The sequence below is a fragment of the Anser brachyrhynchus genome (genome assembly GCF_964034855.1).
Source record: "Anser brachyrhynchus genome assembly, chromosome: 14".
Lineage (NCBI taxonomy): Eukaryota > Metazoa > Chordata > Aves > Anseriformes > Anatidae > Anser > Anser brachyrhynchus.
In genome coordinates this window covers 6,190,625-6,211,021 of record NC_137709.1, presented here as the reverse complement: position 1 = coordinate 6,211,021, position 20,397 = coordinate 6,190,625, and the positions used below count along the sequence as shown (strand labels likewise).

Below are 20,397 nucleotides of genomic sequence, written 5' to 3'. Positions count from 1 at the left end.
ACCCAGCACCGCCCCCGGGCCCGCCCGGCTCCCCGCCTCCCGCAGCCTGCCCCCTGCGGGCCGCCACGGCCGGGGCCGGGCCCCCCCCCTCTCCCCCGGTGCCTCCATGCCGTCAGCACGGGGCGAGGAGCCGGGGTTGCCCACCCCGCCCGCATCCAGCCCCGTTTTCCCCGTCAGTCCGGCCTGGTGGCCCCGCTCGCGGCCCCCCGGTGCTGTGTGGGGAAGCCCTGCTCGTGTTCTGGTTGCGGCTCTTCTTCGCCCCGCAGCAGGGACAGGCAACGGGGATTAGGGGTCTCAGAGGGAAGCAGCATCCCTGAACTGCAGCCCGAGCCCAGCACCCCACGATTTGTCCCCCTAAACTCCCGGTCTGTCAGCTCTACCCACCCCGTGGTGCTGGGGAGGAGGTCCGCGCTCAGTCCCCATCACATCGAGGAACGGGGTGTTATCTTCAGCAACGCCATAATCTCCCCACAAAAGGGTCCCAGACGACCCCCCGGGCCTGGGACATGTTTGATCCGCTCAGCGATGTTCCCGTCGGGTCCCTTCTCCCACCGCTGCTCCCCGAGGCGAGCGTGGCGGGGTGTCCTGAAGGGTACGGCCCCAGCCGCGCGTTTGGTGTAATTGGCGTGTCAGGCTGCTGTCTCCCACAAAGAGCCCTTTTATCTTTCCCCCTGTGCGTGTGTGCACACTCCACGTCAGATTTTTGAAGCCAATTAAGCCTGAGGTCATCCCCGTCCTCCTCCCCAGCTGCACAACCCAGGGCTGATCTCAAAGTGCTGCTTCATGACAAGTTCCAGCTCTTCCACCCCGACTCCAAGGCGAGCTCAAGGTGTGCGTCTGAGTCAAGGGCTGGCTGCCTCCAGGACCCGCGTGCACACACAAATTCCCTTCGTTCCTCAGAGAGAAGAAAAACAAGCGTAACACAGCAGCTTCCAGGGGCTCTGCAGACACATGGAGACACAATCCCACAGGGGAAAGGAGCCCATGCTGATCAGTGGCACGAGCTGCCCGGGTTGGGCTCACCAGCACACACCGTGCGGCAGCAGAGGTCCCCGAGCAGGGCTGTGCCCGCCCGTGGTACGAGGACCCTGCTTCCAGGTCTGGGTCAGCCTCTGGGGGGCAGCTCGGGGATGAGGGGCTGGAGGGAGTTTGGGGTGGCGCAGAAGGGTGTGGGGTAGCGTGGGCTCGTCTCAAAGTAGAGGAAATGCGTGAAGCTGGATGAGCTGATTCGGAAATGGAGAAACAAGACAAAGCAGAGGAAGGAACAGCTGGGAGCTCTGCACCCGTCCGACCTAGCCCCAAGGCTCTGAGTTCCCATCCCGGATTTTGACGTGTTTGCGTACGACAGGGGAATGCCTTGCCAAGGCGTTTCAAAGCAATGCTGAGAACAAAACACCTTCTCTGAGATCTCCCTACATCCGTTCCAAGGCATGACAGAAGCTCGTGCTGTGCCTGCAGGGCTGTCTCTGCTCCCAGCCCGGCTCGGTGCAGCATTACCCACACCCTGGGGCAGCTGCGCGGGCGGACCGTACCCAGCAGGGCATGAAGAAGACCCCACGAGGTTTCGTGTCCAGCCCACGGGGACGAGACGCAGCAGAAGGTCTGTCTGGAGTTTGGCTCTGGCAGCGCGCTCCAGGAGAGCTTCCTACTCGACGGGAGGCAAGGAAGCAATTTCAATCAAATGAAACAAGCAGATAAACAAACAAATAAAAAAAAAAAAAAAAGGAAGGAAAGAAAAGGAAATAATAGGGAAGGAGACACAAAGAACTGCAGACAATTATGACTGCAAATTTTCTAACGCACTCTGAAGCATTCATTGAAGTCAAAGACTTCTTATCCTTAAACATTTCACTTCTCTCAAAGTCTTTTCTCTAAAGATCTCTGAATATCATGCCTAAGCCAAAGTTACTTGAAAGCTCAGAAAATAAAAAGGGACAAACAGGAAATTTTTCAACTGCGAGCTGCTGTAAGGAATATTAAAGGAATTTTTTCAGCCTTAAACGATTCACAAACTCAGCCTGAAAGAGTATCTGCACTAGGAATAGCTTTATGAGGCCAAGCTAACCTCTGTCAGAGTTTTAGCAGAGGAAACTCATGTACAAATCATCGAACAAAAAGCCAACGATGAGTAATCAAAGGCACACACCAAAATCCGAGGACAACCTCCAGAATCCACAGTCTCCAGTGGTAAAATTTTCCACTGAATACTTACTTTTGAGAAAAAGGAATTTGTTGAACACTTGCTCAGGCATCTGCTAATACAATTTTTTCAAAAAGAATGACCTACTCGCTGGACACAGAAGGCTGCTCATAAATACATTTGTATTTATTAATACCAGTTCCACCGTTTTACATGAATATCAGACAGCTATTTTTTTTTTCCCCTGCCTTCTGTTTGCAAATAGAGTGGAAACCAGTTCCTTTCCTGCATACTTTGACTTGCAGGCTCCTCTTCAGCACATCTGTTGGAAAGAAGTGTAGCAGCTTTCCTCTGCATTGTCTCCAATTTATTAATCAACACCTTCAGCTTCCTACTGAGTTACAGCCGAATTACAGTCCCCTTGAAGTCCATGGCAGCACTTCCACCAACTTCATTAGGACCAGACACCGGCTCTTGAAGTCTCTGCCAACTCCTTAAGTGCTTTAACTTCAGTGTTGGAGATTTCTTTTTTTAATCTTCTTATGCCTGTTTCTGACACATCGTTCTACATGTGTGCATGCACAAACTGCACTTCTAAAACTCAGAAGCCCAATGGCCTTAGAAGTGAAAGGAAAAAACTTTTCTGTCCTTTTTTAAACCTGTGAATGGCTGCATTCATGGCCCCGAATTTCTCTTTATCGGTGTTATTAGAGGAACGATGCCCTTGTGAGGGGCCTGGAGCTGTTGCCCACCAGCCCCACGAGAGTCCCAGGCGCAGACCCTGCTCCACACCAGGCAGATGGCAAGAGTTCAACCTCCAGGAATAGTTTCGGCCTCTTCTTCCTCCAGTCTCTGTTTCAAGGCCATCGGTCTAGCGACAGCACTCAGCAAGTGGCCTGTGGGAACAAGACACGGCCACGGAAACAACGGCCTTCCAGCGCCAAGAATTCCCACTTGCGGAAAGCCCTGAGCGGGGTGCTTCGCGGGGCAGGCCGGGGCTTCCCACTGACCCCCTCCCAGCCAGGGCTGGTTTCCACCAGGGCCAAAGCCTGGGCCGGATAAAGGATGGGGAGCAGCGTTCCCATTTCGGCTCACAGGCTCCCTTTCTGTTTAGTCACTGGCTGAGTTATGAAATCCGCTTGCAGCGTCACCGTGTCTGTGGGTTTCCCATGGGCTGGAGAGGCTATAACCAAGAAGCAGCTGGAATTTTAATTACACATTCAAGAACTAAATCTGAGGGATTTCTCAAAGCAAATACACATCGTCTCTGCCACTGACCTCGCTGTGGCCTGAGCATCCTTCCTGCCAGGCTGGAGGACACAGTCCTCGAGTCCCTGCCGGGTGCCCCTCCTGTGAATCATCCCAGCCTGGGAAGGTCCTCGGCGCTCAGCAGCCTGGTCCTGGATGGCATTCGGGCAGCTCCCCTGCAGACACACCAGGACTGGTGCAAAGCCTGTGGCAAAGAGAGAGGAGAGAACTCCTCCCCGGGAGTAGGAAAACCCCATCCCGCAGCGTGCCTTGAGGGATTCGGTCCAGCCTGCTTCCCAGCTGCTCTGGGGCTGTGGGCAGCGTTGCATTTGGAAGCGCTGGGTTGCTGGGGTTTTTTGGAAGTTCATCTGGAGCGCCCGTGGTTGTTTCAGCCTGTTACCCTGTAAGTGGAAGCTCGCCCATTTCCGTGCCTCTGGCTTGCATCTGTTCCACAAGGACATCTGCAGGCGGGTGCAAGCCTCGGGGAAGATCACCGCTGTCTGCCCTGTGCACGCACACGGGGCTCCACTGAGTAAGCAGAGAAACAGCTAAAAGGGGAGGAAAAATCCTCAGGGAGGTGAGATTCAAGGGAGGAATGGCAAAACAGAGGGAAACTCAGCCCCTCAAATCAGCGCACCTCAAATCTGGGTAAAAATAGGGCACAGAGGAGTCCCTGCCATCGGGATTTGTATCAGAACAGAGGGCAGGCAAAGGGCAGCAGTGACGGGGGGGATCAGCCTTGCCCAGGCAACCAGCCCCGTCCTTCCCCTCGACAGTCAAATCAACCCACAGGCGGTGTCACTGGAGCCCCTGGCTGGAATTACTGCACTCCTGCCAATGTATATTTTAAAAGACTATCATTCAATATTTAAACAGGAAGATCCCTGATGCAGCGGCAAGCTGCTAATGAAGAGAGGAGCAGGCAGGGTGGCCCGCAGAGTCAAGTGGGCTTTATCACGGCATCCGTGAGCGCAGAAAGCTTTCCTGGGAGGATGCACAGGGAGGTGCAGGGAAGCAGGGAGCCTTATGGAACAAACCTCTTCTCCCTGGAGGGACCTTGCATGCTTGGCCAGAGAAGAGGAAAGATACCTTGAAAGATGTCAGCCTTGCTGGGCACATAGAAGCTCCCCTAAAAAAAATTCAACACCCCCAAGTTGCTCAGCCTCCCCACAGCACCGTACCTGAGCACACGGGTTAAGCTGGAGCCTGCCTCTCTCATCCTGTGGGGCAATGAGGGCATCCCTTATCCCATCGCTCCCCAGTGCTCTCCAGACTTGCTGTGGATTTTCCTCCAGCCCTCTGGGGCACCCAGTTCAGCACCAGCATCAGGAGCAGAAGGCTGTGCTATACAAAGATATTCAGCAGCAGACAAATTCATTGCACTGGTCTCTTTTCATGCCAGAACACAAAAGCACCAGGCACTAGGGGGGTTCAAAAGTTTCCCATGAGCCAGCAGCAAATTCCTTTGTCCAAGAAGAGGTATTGGACCCTCCCTGCAGAAGCGTTTTCAGGCCTTCAGATTGTGCAATCCCTCCGGTGGAACAACTACACGGAGCCTCCCTCATACCTCATCTACAGCCATCTGCTTCTCCTCTGGTCCTCTGGTTTAAGTGAGGAGGTGTTTAGAAAAGCAGGGCAGGATCAGGCCCAGGAAGCATATCGCAAGTGCTATTAAGTCAGGTTCAATCTGTCTTTTTTTCAAAGGTCTTTGATGTTTCCCATCTTTACTCTCCTGAGCCCTATTTAAATCAGATGGAGCTGATTTAAATATTCACTCGCTGGATTGCCTTAATGTAAAACTTTACAAATTTACATTCTATTTGCTGTAGAGGTGTAAGAAGTCTCCCCTGATAATTGTTCTGGGAGGGAGTCCCTGCACCATCATTCACAGCTACAAAGTCTGTGCCACTTACATCAGCCTTCTGACTTCCCAGCAGAGAATTATGTGTATTTAAATATCTCCCATTAGCTCCTTAAGAGAAAATGCTCCAAAGACTTATGCATATTAAAATCTCTATGTATATCCCCTTATGGGTAAAATTCCTGAACACCTCCTTATAGTCTTATAGAGATAAATTTTCTGGGAGAATGATAGGAAGCGTTATGCAACCAGCTCTTAGAGGAGGAAATAAGGCAGACACTAACAACATTAGAAACCTACTTGATTCCTGCAGAAATTTGTTAGGAGAAAGAAGCACGTACAGCTGGGCTACATTAGCAGGTAAGCCTCATCTAGGAGTCTCCTGGGATCAGGCAGCTCAACGAAGAGGTTGAAGGTCTAAGATGTCAGCAGAGATGTTGATTGTAGGGAGTCTTTCTGTTTGGTTTTCTTTAATGGGTCAGGCAAGGTCGCTGCACATTAAGCTAGGGCTTTAAGGTCTTAATCGAAAGCCTTGAATTGAGCGGTAGCTGTCCTCCTGGATGAAGACATTAAGCTTAGACCTGGTGCTGTCAATAGCTGGGAGTCACCCGATGGCACTGTGGGTTACGAACAAAGCAGAATCGCACATTCTCCGCTCAAGCCTCTTCTTGCACAGCGTGAGATTTTGTTGGCTTCACCAGGGGCACGCTTACACCCCCAGGAGGCTCAGTGGCCATTCACATTGTGGGTGAATGGGGTCTTGGTGGAGAAACGACACTGCCCTGCAGGACTCCAGGCCTTTCCAGCGGGCTGGAGCAAAAGTGTCTGAGCTTCTTTTACAGCCGAGCAACCCGGGCAGCTGTTTGGATCCCCACAAGAGATGCAGTTGTGCTCAGCCACCCACCAGCAGTGCGAGAGGAGCAGCTGGTGCCCGGCCTCTGCCGGGGCCTCCCAGGCCCGGTGCCAGCTCTGCCCGGGGCCAGGACTGCAGCTGCTGGACCAGGGGGACCGGGGGCCCCGTCCCCACGCACGTGCTGCACCAAATCCCCCTGTCTGTTTGTGAAACCGCTTCAGGCCTGTGCTTCTCGGGGTCCCCTGGCACAGCTCTGCCAGGAGCACAGCCGTAACGTGCTGAGGGAAGCCCTGGGGTAGACGTAGTTATGCCAGTATTAAATGCTCCCCGTCTCATTTATTTTGCTTCGCTGAACTGGAATAAGCAGTTTTTTATACTGGTGGCACTTGCCACATCAGCTACGCTAACGTAGTTTGAACAGAACTTCGATGCGTGCACAAAGCCCAGTGGAAAGCTCTGCACCGCGGCTTCTGCTTCGGGTTGGCTTCTGTCGGTGAAACCAGGTTAAAACAGAGACCTGACGGCCCCCTGGAACAACCGGCCGGAGAGGCTGAAGCAGGGCTGGTGGCCGCTTGAGACAGCTATTGTAGCCCTCACACCTGGCACACACTGACCCATCCCACCACAGCAGGAAGCTGGGCCGTGTGGCACCGTTATGCAGTGCTTAGGAAGAGCCCTTTAATTACGGCAAAACGCCGCCCAAGGGGAAAGAGAAAGGCTCGCAGACCCCCTTCTCTGAGGGACAGCAGTCTGCTGAAGGGTGGCGCCGCCATCTTCGGGAGGGAACTGCGGCCAGGCGACCGCCGCCATCTTGAAGGGGGCGGCCCCGGGGGGGGGAGGGTGGGGGCGCCGCCATCTTGAGGAGGGCGGTCCCGGTTGAAGCGGGCGCCGCCATGTTGGGGAGGGGAGTGCGGAGCCGCGAGCGCCGCCATCTTGAGGAGGGCAGCTCCCGTGGTAGCGGACGCCGCCATCTTGAGGAGGGCAGCCCCGGTTGAGGCGGACGCCGCCATCTTGAGGAGGGCAGCCCCGGTTGAGGCGGGCGCCGCCATTTTACGGAGGCCGGCCCGGCTGCGCTCCCTAGCGCTGTTCACGGCTGTCCCCGGGGCGGCGGGGCGCCGCGCCGTGCAGAGCCGAGCACCTCCTGCCCCCGCGATCCGTGAACCCGCTACCGTGTGCGGGCGGAAGCCGGCCTCCCGCCGCCATCCCTTCCGGGTGAGCGCGGCCACCTCCGCCCCCTGCGCCCTGCCACTTCCTTTCCAGCGGCGGCCGCCGGAGCAGACGGGCGGGTGAGTGAGGGGGAGCCGCCGCCATCCGCCGCCATCCGCGGCTCCCCGCGCCGGCCCCGCTCGCCGCCCGCCTGCCCGGCCCCGGGGCTGCCTGGGGGGGGCGCTCCCGGCGGAGCGCGGCGCTAGGCCGCGGCCGAGCCGGGGGCTGGCGTAGGTGGGCGGCCGGCGGAGGGCCGGCGTACCGGGATGGGCACGGCGCGGCCGGCCGGGGGTGGAGGAGGAGGAGGAGGAGGACTGGGGGTCTGGGGTCTGGGGTCTGGGGTCTGGGGCTTGCCCTGGGCCTGGCACCGGCCCCCGGCAGCGGCTCCGTGCGGCCTCCTGGGTGCGGGGTGGCCAGGGCCGCGTCCAGGGTGCGTGCAGGCCGATGCCGAAGAGCAGCAGGCTCTTCGGAGCTGATACTGGCATGAGGTGCCCGTGGCTTAGCATGCTCGGTGGTTTGGGAAGTGAGTGCTGCTGAGCTTTATGCGCCTGTAAACAGCGGAGTTGCTTTGGGATGGTAACATCGATGCAGCCTTTCACTGGGCGTGCCAGAAGGGTTTGTTGGAGTGCCCCTGTAGGCCTTGATAAACACTCGGGATTACATGCTGTTCCTCGGTAGAGAGGAGGCCATCAGGCTAAGGCTTGTGGATAAAAGTAGGTCATGCCTTGACTTCATTTTCTTAATGAAGTCGTCATATTTTTTTCTCCTGTAAAGTGCTTACTGTAGCTGGTGTTTGGTGAGAGAGGACAGCAGGGAACCATCTCTCTGTGCTCCAGGAGCAGATGTGTGGGATCACCAGGCACCAAACCAAACATTCCTGAGTGCTACATTTGCCACCATCTGCGTGAGGTGGAGGCTTTAAAGGCAGAAGCACCAGCAGCTTGAGACCCTGCTAAACAGTTGTGGGTGCTGGCCTGCTTGCCAGCATACAGCAAAGCTGCAAATACTTGCGTTTTCTTATTTTTAAGAAGTCCAGTTATATCCCAAAATTGCCAGATGCATTTTGCCATCAGGAACTCAGTTGTCTTGCTTGGTAGGAGGTTGTGATTGCAGAGTGGCTCATAAAATCCTTTAAGAGAATGCTGAGAAATCCACCATCACACGTATTTCACGTACTAATGTGGCTTTTTGTTGTTGTTCAGAAATGGCACCCCGAAAGGGCAAGGAGAAGAAGGAAGAACAGGTCATCAGCTTGGGACCTCAGGTCGCTGAAGGAGAAAACGTGTTTGGCGTCTGCCATATCTTTGCTTCCTTCAACGACACTTTTGTCCATGTTACTGATCTCTCTGGCAAGTGAGTATTGCACGCTGGTCACCTCGCTGCAGTACCTGGCTTTTTCACTTTTGAAAACAGAGATTGTATTTGGCAAGAAGGTCCAGTGCAGTCCTCGAACTTCTGCTGAGCCATAAGATAAGATGCTATGCATTTGTGATCGTAGATGTCTCGATGTGCACCTCTGTGGTGAATATTGTGCTTGAGGTACTGCACAGTGGCTTACTGATCCAGCAGTGTGTCAGAATGGCTGGTTCCATCACCGCGCTGAAGCTGGTTTGTAGGAAGGAGAGGGAAGTTGCTTTTTTTCTGAACGTGTTCTTTTCTGTTTGTAGGGAAACCATCTGCCGTGTGACTGGTGGCATGAAGGTGAAGGCTGACAGAGACGAGTCTTCTCCCTACGCAGCTATGCTGGCAGCTCAGGATGTCGCCCAGAGGTGCAAGGAGCTGGGCATCACTGCCCTGCACATTAAGCTGCGGGCAACTGGTGGAAATAGGTACATTGGAGGGGTCGGGCACTGGTATTCAGAGGGTGTGCCTGGTCTTGGAACCAGTTTGGTTTGGATCTGAGACAGGAGGAAGGTGAGTTCCAGTATTGGGACGTTCTGAAGTGGGGAGCTGATTTTTAAAATGAGTTGTTTGTGAATTGTGTTCAACTTGTGAGTCGTTTAAGAGATTGATGGCTGTGATTCTCTCTTCCAGGACCAAGACTCCCGGTCCTGGTGCTCAGTCAGCCCTGAGAGCTCTGGCCCGATCCGGAATGAAGATCGGCCGTATCGGTGAGTGATGGAGGAAGTGCTGCGTAGGTGGCATGTGGCACTGTGTATCCGTGCGGAGCCTTGCTGCTAAAGTAAAGTTTTGAGGAATTATTAAGCAGAAGGAGCTCTGGGCTTATATGCCACAGGATTCTTGTGCTTGGTGTAACAGGTTGATTTGGGGATGTCCTGCTTAGCTTCTGTCACACGCCACTGTAGGTAGGGTTTGATTAAAATGATGCATCTTTAATTGAAGACTCACCAGGAGGTGGCGTGAGTTGGCTCCGGATTCCAAGTGTTTGGCTCCATGATGGGCCTCTGATGTAACGTTGCTTGTGCTAGAGCTGTTCAGCTACCTGGAAGTGTTGTGCTGGTCTTGGTTATTACTTACTCATTCTGAAACTGAGTTCCTCAAACTGTTTGAGGGAGAATCCTGAACTTTGTAGGGGAGTTGCAAGACGTGGTAGTGCTGGCTGCCCTAAAGTCACACTGCGTGCAGTCTGTTTCTTTAGAAGTGCTGTGGGTACTTGGTTTAGGTGGGCAGGAAGATGGGGATTTCTGCATCCTTGGCATTAAAATCCTTGGGTACCAAGCATTTGGTGATTTCACAGATACTTTACCTCCCATGGACTGTTCTGCCAGTGCGTGGCTTCTGCAGCAGCTGCTTGCCAAGGTGCAGGATGTTGGGGCTGACTGCTTAGGGTGGGTGGCTTTGCCCAGTTGGTTTCTTGGGGTTCCTCTGGAAGCTAACTTTTTTTTATTATTATTCTTTCTTTCCTCCCACAGAGGATGTCACTCCCATCCCCTCTGACAGTACTCGCAGAAAGGGTGGTCGCCGTGGACGTCGTCTGTAAACAATGCTGCACCTTTCATTATTAAAGCTCTCTTACAAACCTTTTCTCGTCTGTGTATTCGCTTGCTGAGGTACGCTCAGAATTTGAGCAGCTTCAGTTTGATTCCAGCCACAAACGGCTTATCCTCTGCAGTTGGGCTTCCTGTTTGTGCTGCAGGTAGCACCGCCACAACAGAGGAGCTGTGTGTGCTTGAACATACACCAGGAAAGCTTCTAAAAGCACTGAAATTACAGCTCCCTCAGCTGCTCTGTTGATACATTTATGCTTCCAGATGTATTTCAGAAAAATGACTCCTCGCTTCCTGGTTGTGCCCTGCTTCCTGCGCTGATGTTTACCTTACGCTAAATGTGCTGCCATCACGTGGAATAAATGCCTACTTCCACCTTTTAAAATGTTCTCTTCGCAGCTCTCCAAGCTTTTAAATTACTTGTTTTTGTCACCTCCTTGGCTATAGTAAGGTTTTAGACCAAGAGAAGATGTCTGGGCATAGGGTATTTGAGAAGTGTAGTTTAAGATGGCTGAGTTCCTTTATGTTCATGGTGTCAAGCCGACAGTTAAAATAGTTGTGGCTTCTGCCTTTCAAGAGATGAAATTATCAAAATTCCTCCTGTGAAATGGTGACTGCAGCCCTAATGCTGTGCGGTGCCTGCGGTGACGTGGGTCAGTCTTCTGATCTCCAGGGCAAGGCACTGTGTAGCAGGCAGCTTATTTTAGAGGCAGGTAGAGTCTGTCATGCTTCTCAGTTGCAATTCCGTGCTCTTCAGTAGCAGTCTGTCTTGGCAATGAGCAAGTACTTCTAAAACGGTTGTCCAGGAATACTTGCAGTCAGGGTTAAGTGATGGTAGCTGTGTCTTAATGAGGATTGATGAAAACTTAGAATTTTTAGCACTGTTACATGGCAAATATAAATCATCGTATAAATGATGATGTGTGGCCTATAAATGAAGTTGGAAGGCAATGTTCTGGGGTCCTGGGCCCTTGGACAAAATCTGTCTCAAGATCCTGAGGCCTGAGAACTTCACTCCTTTCCTGTAGGCTCTTTCCCACACCTTTGTATCTTAAAATACTTCATAGGATTCCTTTACCTACCCACCTTCCTCGTTACAAGAAAGGACACCTTGACTAGCAGCTTTGTTGGAGGCGCTCTGCTTTCAAAGCAGGCTCTGTTCCAGTGAGGCTGCTCACCCCAAACAAGATCCAGGGCACATTGCTCCTGCCAAGCTCCGTTTTCAGCTCTCCAGCGCTAGCTCACGCGGTGAAAGGGGATGTAAGTTGTTGGAGGAAATGAGACTGATCTGAAGCCGTGGTGCGTCTTACTTTCTGTAGTTAAAAAAGCTTGGATGCTTGTGGTTTCGGAGTTAGTCACGATCTCTTCGAGGTGTCCCTGCTGTGGAAAAGAAAGCTATGCTTGTCAGCGAGCTAACGAGCAGTGGGTTTTCTGCAAGCTGTTGCTTAATACATGACTTCCCGTTTTTATGGAAAAAAAAAATCTCTGCCTGGACCCGTGTTCCTAAGCCAGCATTTCTCTTGGCATAGCCGGGGTGTTTTATTTGTAATTTTATATGCGGCTGTGGAAAACTTTAGAAATGGGGTCCCTTCTGTCTTAAAAGTGCATTATTGCAGTTTAAATAGCTATTTTCCTGTACTCTTAAGTGTTCTTTGAACTTTGTGTGGAGAAAGTGCTGAAAAAAAATGAAGCCAACAGTGGTTTGTTCAGCCAGCGTGGAGCTGAACGCAGCCTAGTGCTGAGGAGGGGACAGGGCAGAGCTGTGCGAGAGCAGGGAGCAAAGGCGCTGGGTGGTAACACAGCTCTACTCAGTACGATCTTTATTACAAAAAAAAAAAAATCCTAAATACAGTTAAACCTTGTCGCTGTTTTGGTGTTACTCTGTCCAAGGCGACATTAATCGGGCTGCTTCATGAAGGGGGTGTTTGGGGAAAGCTCTGGGAACGCAAAGCAGAGCACCGCTGCTGTGTTGGGAGCTCGTTGAAAAGGGAAGGTGGCTGCCTCCGCCGTGCTCCGCGAGCACGCAGAGGGAAGCGGCTTTGGGGCTGCCTGGCTGAGCCCTCCCACGCAGGAGGGTCAGGGCTGGCTGGCAGGCAGTGTCCCCGGGGGCCAGGGGCTGTAACCCCAAGCCGTGCCTCGCTTTACTCCACCAGTTGCTCAAGCAGCCGCTGAGCCCTTCCTGCCCGACCCATGAACCTGCTGCCCCGCTCGGCCTTTGCCTTTCCTCCCCCAGGAAGGTTTTCTGGAGCTCACGCAGGTGGCAGGAGAGCTTTGCCCTCTGCGGGAGGGCGGATTTGCTTCGTTAACCCTCAGTCTGTGGAAGCAGGAGCCCTGCTGGGTGCCCGGAGCTGCCGTAACCCCCCCGCGTCCCTCGGCGAGCCGGGGCAGGGTGCTCCCGCTGCACTGAGTGCGGCGCGTGGGCTGGGCGTTTAATGGCAAACTGCTTTTATTTTTCAGCTGATCTGACGTCTTTGGAACAACCTCTTGCAGCGGCGTGAAATCCCCCAGAAGAGAAATAGCAAATGAGGAAGAGAAAGGGGAGAGCCGGGCTGTGGTGGGAGCACAGGTCCTGGGGCCTGGCCGGGGCCCACTGCGGCCTCCTGGAGAGGCCTCGCGGATTGTGCCTCTTCCTGCCCCCGTAGAGCTAGTTTATGTCGTGCAGTCATGTGTGAATCCACCCGTCCTGTAAAAATACCCCAAAAACAGAGCCGAGAGGTGCCAGGCATGTGGCAGTGATGGGTCTGTGTTTGCTGGTGGCTCCTGGGGCCCTGTGAGAGCCCCTGGCCCTGCCATTGCTGTCGCAGGCAGCCAGAACCAAGTGCCGTCAGGGGAGTGTCCCCAGGGATGTTTCCACCTACATGTCTGAAATAAAGGCTCTGCCGGCCTGGGTCAAGGTCTTCAGGTAGCATACAAGTCTGAACCAAGCCCCAAAATTGCTCCTTATCCCAGACGTTAAGGTAGCTCGGTTTGCCCCCCAAAAATACGGCTGTTTCCCCAGCCCCCTGTAACAGCGCATAGCGTCACAGCTTTCACGGGCAGTGCAAAACGGAGCTGTCCTGGCTCCTGCACAGAGAGATTTGGGTGGGATTTTGGATGGTCTTGGTCCACAGCCCGTTTCTGGATGCCCGTGGGCAGGATCACAGGGCGGACAGCTCCGTGTGCGCTCCCGCAAGTGGACAGGTCCCCTGGGGATGGGGGGGACATGGGGCTGGGGGCTGCACCCCGCTGGCTGAGGCCGGGCACAGCCCTGAGGCGATGGAAGAAACACTGGGGGGGGGAAAAAAAAAAGGATGAAAGCTGCTAAACAAAAGGTCGCCATCTTCCTAGGAAAAGTGATAACTTACTTCCGTAAAACTTTAAATACCACAGCCTTCTGTGCAAAACATTTTTTTCTTAATTAAATCCCTGTGTGCAGAGCAAGGGCTGATCCAGTGCTGAAAGCCCCGCGCTGGGCTCGGTGCCGGGGCAGTCCCGGCTCAGGGCTCACCCCCGGTGTGGGGGCAGTTGCAGCCCACACCCCCAGCAGCTCTTTGCCTACAGCACGGGGCAGACCTCCATGAAATCGCTGCTGCTTTCGCTTTCCGAATTCCTGTTCCCTCTCCCCAGTTCCCCCTCGGGCCAAAAGCTCTGGTGGTGGCACGGCCCCAGGGCTGGGGGCTCACAGCCATGCTCCCCCCCTGCACCCAGCGAGGAGCTGAGGAAACCAAATCCCTCGGATCCCCTCCGTGCCTGCCACGGGCTGGGTGAGGGGAGCGATGGAAATTTTACCGGGTGGTTTTATGGGATTTTTTTCCCTTTTGAATGCTCAGGGTGTGTTGCTGGCTTCTGCAGACATGCTAAAGAGTTGCTTGTCCTCAGAGCAGCAGGGAGGTTAATAGCTATATTAATTGCTATATTAATTATAATAATTAATGCCTGCTTCTGGGGATGGTGCAAGGGGGCTTCTGCGAGCCCCTGCCCCAGTCCTTGGGAGTGGCTTCGGGTATTCCTCAGCCACATTTCTCAGAGAGATTTTTTTTTTTTTTTTGCAGTGCAATCCCTGCCAGCACAAAATATTTGTGGGAATATTTGCTAAAGAACCCCACTCGTCCTTGTCCCAGCACTAAAACTTTGTGCAGCAGGAGCAGCGCGCGCGGAGGGCTGCCCAGTGACTGGTGACACCACCCGGCGCCCAGCCCTCGCTTGAATTTCCCACCCGGGTCTGCTCTCGGCTGCGCCCTGCCTGCAGCCGTGCTGGGTCCTACCGCTGGGGCCGTGGAGCTGTGGGGCCGTGCCCCCGCTGGGCTGCCCCGGCCCTCTGTAAAATCACCGAGTGCCAGCGTTGTGCAGGGACGGGGGCTGCATGGCCCCCCCTGTGGTGTGTGTGGGGGGGGGGGGTCCCATTTGTGGGGCTGCTCCTCCTCCCTCAGCTTTGGGGTGGGGGCTGCTCGTGGGCACCCCAAACCCACCGCAGGCAGGGTGTGAGGGTGGCTTGGAAACACCCAGCTCTTCTTCAAATGGTGCCCCTCAGTCCTTGGGCACTGGGGGGGGCAGGATGAAAGTGCCCCCCCGAGGCAGGGAGCTGGGCTGGGGTGCAGCTCGGCCCCGGTGGCGGAGGTGTGAGAGGGTTTGCTCCGACGGCAGGCCCCTCGTGGGGGTCCCGCTCAGCCTCTGGCGGGTGGGAGCCCTCCCCAGTGCATCCCACCTCTGCACCCCACTTCTCCCACCCCGTACCCGCATCCCACCTCCACACCCCACTTTTCCTATCCTATACCCTGTGCCCCACACCCCATCCCCTGCGCCTGGGGACCCCGGAGCCCCGTGAAGCTGGGCCGGGTGTCACGGCGTGGCGGTGGGACGGGAAGCGATGCCCAACACAGCGGCAGCGACATATTCGGGACGGGACCCGGCGTCATCTCTGGACCAGAGACCTTCCGAGCAGAGCTCTGCCTGGCAACAGCTGATGCGGGTACCGGCAGCCAATGGGGCTTTTTTTTTCCTGCCCCCCCCCGCTAGGGGTGGCAGTGGGGGGGTGCCCCAGGGGGGGTATTTCCATCCGCGGCCCCCCCCGGGCTCTCATTTCCCCATCGGGCGCAGTGCCGACGGTGCAGCCATGGCCGAGGAGCAGCGGGACCTCATCTCCGATCGCGGCAGCGGGGTGCTCCCCGTCGGGGACACCCAGAGGTGCTGGGGGGGGGGTCTCGGTGGGGGGCACGGGAGGACAAAGTGGCTGTGGGGCATTTGTGGGTCACGCTGCGGCTGTGGGGCTAAATGGGACGTGGTTGAGCGAAGGCGGGTGCGGCGTGGCCGTGGGGTGGAAGGGGTCGGGGCATGGCCGTGGGGCAGCGGCACGGCGTGGTTATGGGGTTGGGGGCGGCTTGGGGCCGAGGGGGGGGGGGTCGCAGAGCGTCTGTGGGGCATTTAGGGCACGGTGTGGGTACGGGGCGGGCAGGTTCACGACGTGGCGTTGGGGCAGACGAGGGCACGGCGTGGCGGTGGAGCAGCGGGGTCATGTCGCGGCTGCGTGGCTGGTGGGGGAACGGCGCGGCTGTGGGGCTGAGAGCTTCGTGTGCCGGCCGTGGGGCGGGCGGGGGGCACCGCGTGGCCGTGGGGCGGGCGGGTTCCTGGCCTGGCTGTGGGGCAGCTTCGTGTGCTGGCCGTGGGGCGGGCAGGCTCCCAGCCCGGTTACGGGGCGGACGAGGGCCCAGCACGGACCCAGGGCCCCACGGGGCCACCGCCACGTCCCAGCCAGCCCCCATCTCCCAGCCTCTTTGCCCCCCCGATTAAACACCCCCAGCCAATGAAAAACCCGGGAGCAGTGACATCATCGGTCACCAGGCAGACCGCCTGGCGGCGAGGCCAGATCCAGACGCGTCCCTCAGCAGCGGCGGAGCAGGGGAGCACCCTTGGGTGCCGCACCTCGCAGGGCACGGGCGGCTCCTTGGGGCAGGACGCGGCCCGGGAGGGCTCGGGGCCAGGCCACGCAGCCATTTTCTGCCTTCGTTTGCCTTTTTTTTGGCTTCTGCGTGCGATCCCAACGCCGCACCCTGGGCACGCATCCAGGCTGCGGAGAGCGGGGGCTCCGCTCCTTTGCTTTCTCAGATTTATTTATTTTTTTTTAATAAATAAGAAATAACTCAGGACGTGTTTTCTGACCCCTGGGACCAGCCAGGCTTCGGGTGGCCTCACCGCCCCCCGTGTAGGGCCATGCCCCAGACACCCCAGCCCCACGGGTGCCCCCACGTCTCCCCACCGCGGGTTTCGGTTCCCGGTGCGCGGCAGCCACCCGAGCGCTGACGTCTCGCTCGTGCAGCACCCGGCCGTGCCCAGGAGGGATTTGCATTTGTCTGGGTGCAAGCGAGCTCCTCGGAGCAGGGCTGATTTGGGGTGGCGCGGGGTTAAGGGGCAAGACGTGGCTGCAGGAAGGTTTGGGGACAGGTGACCACAGGGCTCCCCTATTCGGTACGGGGCATTCGGAAGGGATTTGGAAATCCGCAGCCGGGAGGAGGAACACCACGACCGTGACCGGGTCCCTCTGTGTCCCGCAGGTCTGTCTTTGGCCGCAGAGCCGCCCTCTCCACGCTCTCCATCCTGGTGGCCCTGCTGATCGCCGGCCAGGCCGTCACCATCTACTTCGTGTACCAGCAGAGCGGGCAGATCAGCAAGCTGACCAGGACCTCGCAGAACCTGCAGCTGGAGGCGCTGCAGCGCAAGCTGCCCCAGAGTCAGTAGCCCCCGTGGCATCGCCGTGATGGGGATTAAAACGGGGGGGGTCACAGCGAGGGGCTGCCCTGCTGCGCCCTGCTCCTCACGCCGCTCCCCCCTTGGCAGGCAGCAAGCCCGCGAGCAACATGAAGATGTCCATGGTGAACACCCCCCTGGCCATGAGGGTCCTGCCTCTTGCCCCCTCCGTAGACAGCATGGTAAGCCACAGTACGGCCACATGCCCCCCGCTGTGCGGGGCTCGCCGCCCCCTCGTGCTCACCCCCCCTCTGCTTCCCTTCCCCAGCCCGTGAAGGACATGGGGCCCCGCAGCAACAAGACCGAGGACCAAGTCAGGCACCTGCTGCTGGTAAGCTCCCCCATGAGCTCCGCCGAGCCCCACGGCTGCCCCCTGCGCTGCAGGAGGCGATGGGACCCTTCGCTCCGAGCTCTCCTGGCTGGGGCTGGGTTTTCCTTGGGCTCTTGGAGCTCCTGGGCTTGGTAACACCAGCCTAGGCGACGGAAGCTGACCTTCCTCCCACCCCGTCCCCGCGTTCTCCCTCCTTTGTCTCACCACGGCGTGCCCTCTGCAGCAAGGAGACCCCAGGAAGATGTTCCCGGAGCTGAAGGACAGCCTGCTGGACAACCTGAAGAGCCTGAAGAAGACCATGACCGACGTGGACTGGAAGGTCAGTGCCGGTCTCTGTCCTCTCCTGCCCTTCCCTTGCTGCCTTGGCCTGGGGGGGGGGGTTGGGACCGGCGTAAATCCTGCTGGTACCAGGGCTCAGGACCCTGGGCAGCACAACGCCCCCCGGCACCGCTGCAGCTCCCGGCTGACGCTCTGCTCCCCCCCTGCAGTCCTTCGAGTCCTGGATGCACAAGTGGCTGCTGTTCGAGATGGCCAAAAGCCCCAAGCCGGACGAGCGTAAGGCCATCCCGGCGGAGAAAGGTACCGGGGTGGGGGCCCTGAGCTGGCGGAGGGTTAGGGCCGACCCTTCGGGAGGTGCCGCCCCAAAGGCAGCTGCACCCCCCCGTCCCCTGCCCGCTCGCGGCCTCCGGCTCCTCGTGACCTCTTCTTCCCGTGGTCAGCCTCCGTTCGGAGGCCCCTGGGGAGAGCAAGGCTGAAAAGCCAGAGCGGCGCCCCGACCCCTCGGTGTTTGGTTACCCCAGGGCTTCAGGGAGATCACCGGGGGGGCGTAAAGTTAATTAGCTGCTTCAGGGAGATCACTGGGGCAGATCACTGAAGTTAATTAGCTGCTTGAGGCGGATCGCTGAAGTTAATTAGCTGCTTCTGGATGAGAAGGCAGGGTCACGCCGCTTGCTCCCATTAGGGTAAATGGGTTTCCTTGGGGAAATCCCAGCGAGACAACGCTCCCGAGCCACAGCATGTCGCTGCAGGTTCCCGAAATCGGCTCGCCCGGCTTCCTCCCCCCTGCTGCAGCCCTTTCGGCTCCCGGGCGGTAGAACGGCCCGAGGAAGGAGCTCACGGCCTCTCCTGTTTGTTTTTTATTGCCCTAGTGCAAACTAAGTGCCAGGCGGAGGCCAATTTCGGTGGTGTCCATCCGGGTCGCTTCCGCCCCGAGTGCGATGAGAACGGTGACTACCTGCCCAAGCAGTGCCTCGCCAGCACGGGCTACTGCTGGTGCTGCTACAAAAACGGCACCAGGATTGAGGGCACTGCCACCCGGGGAGAGCTGGACTGCTCGGGTAGGTGGTGGGGCGAGCGGCGTGCCCGGCCTGCTGCTCGCGGTCAGGGAGGAGGAGAGGCAGCCAGGGAGAGGAGAGGGTGCTCAGCGCCGTGCAGAGGTGCTGGGCAAGGGCGAGCACGGGGCTAGCACCCGTCCCCCAGGCTCCTGGTCCCAGGGGAGCCGAGGCGTTGCATGAACCTTCCCCAAACCACAATTAAAGCCCCGTGCGCCGCGCTGCCGAGCCCCCGGGGTGCTGGATGAGGCCGTGGGGGGCTTCACGCTGAGCCGCCGCTGTCCCCCCGCAGGGGCCACGCTGACGGAGCCCGAGGAGATGATCTTCTCCGGGGTGGACATGCTCAAGCTGGGTGCCGACAAAGGTGAGAACAAGGCGGGTGGTCTTCGGGGATATGGGCACGGGAGGGGATGCGGACACGGGCCTGGGCTGCTCATGGGCTGGATGAGGCCAGGAGCAGCACGGAGATGCCTTGGGGCCACCGAGTCACAGAGCTGGAAGAGCTCTGCTCTCACCCCTGCCCTGCAGCAGCAGTGTGGGGGCACGGTGGGGACGAAGGGGGCAGAGCTGGCTCACTGCGCCTGGAGCCTGCTGATCCCCCCCTTCTCTTTCTCTCACGACAGCCAAGTAGAAGAGGACACCCACAGATGCCCACGCGGCCTTCAGCAGCCCAGCTCGGGTTGTTTGCTCTATCTCATTTCTGCTCTTACCTCGCTTTCCCAAAAACCCTAGGGCACTCCTTCCCAGGCAGCGATTGCTTCCCTTCCCCTGCTCCAGGGCCTGGCCTGGGGCTGATGGCAGTTGGCTGGGGCTGCCCCAGGGTAAATGCTACAGGGGAAACATTTGCTAAAACTTTAGGTGGAGCAGGCTGGAACACGATTTCAGCCGCAGCAGCCCACCAGCCCTTTCCCCTGTTGCTGACGGGGTGTGAGCTGCAGTGAGGGCATTGTGTGAAGGTCACCACCCGGTTCCCAGCCCTGTGCCTGTCCCCCTGGGCACCTCTCCCCTGGCATCCCTCAGCACCAGGCCCTGGCATGCCGAGATTGCCCCTGCTGAAGAACGAGCCACTAATGAATGCTTTCTTACACTGAACAAACATTAAACGCAGCAAAACAACCTCCACGAGCTTCTTAACTAAACCCTGTAGGTAGAGGCTCTGTTAGACTACTAAAGCTTCCTATTTCTTGCATTTTTTTTAATACTCGGTTTGTAGGGATAGGTGCTCACCTTCAGCTTCTCCCTTCAGGGTGGAGAACGGCCACGGCCGTGGGTAGCGGTGGGAACAGGAGCAAGTCCTGGAGTCAGAGGGACTTTTCATTTTCCTGACAGATCTGATACTTCCTTTATAAATGATGTCACAAGCTAATTATTTCAAATAAACTTTTGAATAAGAAAGCCTTGTAAGCAAGCAGCTCCAGGGCTGGGTACTTGCGATAACCAAGACTTCAGGAAAACAAAACTGCAGGGCCCCTCCAGCCACACTCCCATGCCCGGGTACACAACCGCATTCCTTACCCCACTTGTCCAATGGCCCCTGCCCAGCTCTGGAGGCTGAGATCACCTTCAAATACATTGGGTTGGGGTTAAAGGGGGTGCAAGGACAGCTCCCTGCTGTGCCCATGCCTTGCACATGCTGAGGGTGGCAGCTGGAGAGCGCAGCCCCCACCAGCAGAGCCCACAGCCAGCCTGCACGCTGTGGGAAGGAGCACGAGGGGGTCCAGTCCTTCCTTCCTCTTCCTCACCTCCAAAACCCCAGGGC

General features: G+C 57.1%; 2 protein-coding genes across 3 annotated transcripts; both read left to right on the top strand.

The window, feature by feature from the left end:
• The first annotated feature begins 7,135 nt into the window (after positions 1-7,135).
• Positions 7,136-10,292, top strand: RPS14 (ribosomal protein S14). Its single transcript, XM_080555648.1, has 5 exons — positions 7,136-7,388; positions 8,511-8,661; positions 8,976-9,137; positions 9,343-9,419; positions 10,182-10,292. The coding sequence occupies exons 2-5, from the start codon at positions 8,513-8,515 to the stop codon at positions 10,247-10,249; spliced, it is 456 nt and encodes a 151-aa protein (XP_080411774.1). The 5' UTR covers positions 7,136-7,388; positions 8,511-8,512; the 3' UTR covers positions 10,250-10,292.
• Positions 10,293-15,253: 4,961 nt separating this feature from the next.
• Positions 15,254-20,033, top strand: CD74 (CD74 molecule). Of its 2 annotated transcripts, XM_080555634.1 has the most exons (9): positions 15,254-15,419; positions 16,784-16,959; positions 17,067-17,158; positions 17,245-17,307; positions 17,531-17,626; positions 17,796-17,886; positions 18,456-18,644; positions 18,931-19,002; positions 19,262-20,033. In XM_080555634.1, the coding sequence occupies exons 1-9, from the start codon at positions 15,349-15,351 to the stop codon at positions 19,267-19,269; spliced, it is 858 nt and encodes a 285-aa protein (XP_080411760.1). In that variant the 5' UTR covers positions 15,254-15,348; the 3' UTR covers positions 19,270-20,033. The 2 variants fall into 2 exon arrangements, with proteins under 2 accessions (XP_080411760.1, XP_080411761.1); XM_080555635.1 differs by lacking the exon at positions 18,456-18,644.
• The last annotated feature ends 364 nt before the right edge of the window (positions 20,034-20,397 follow it).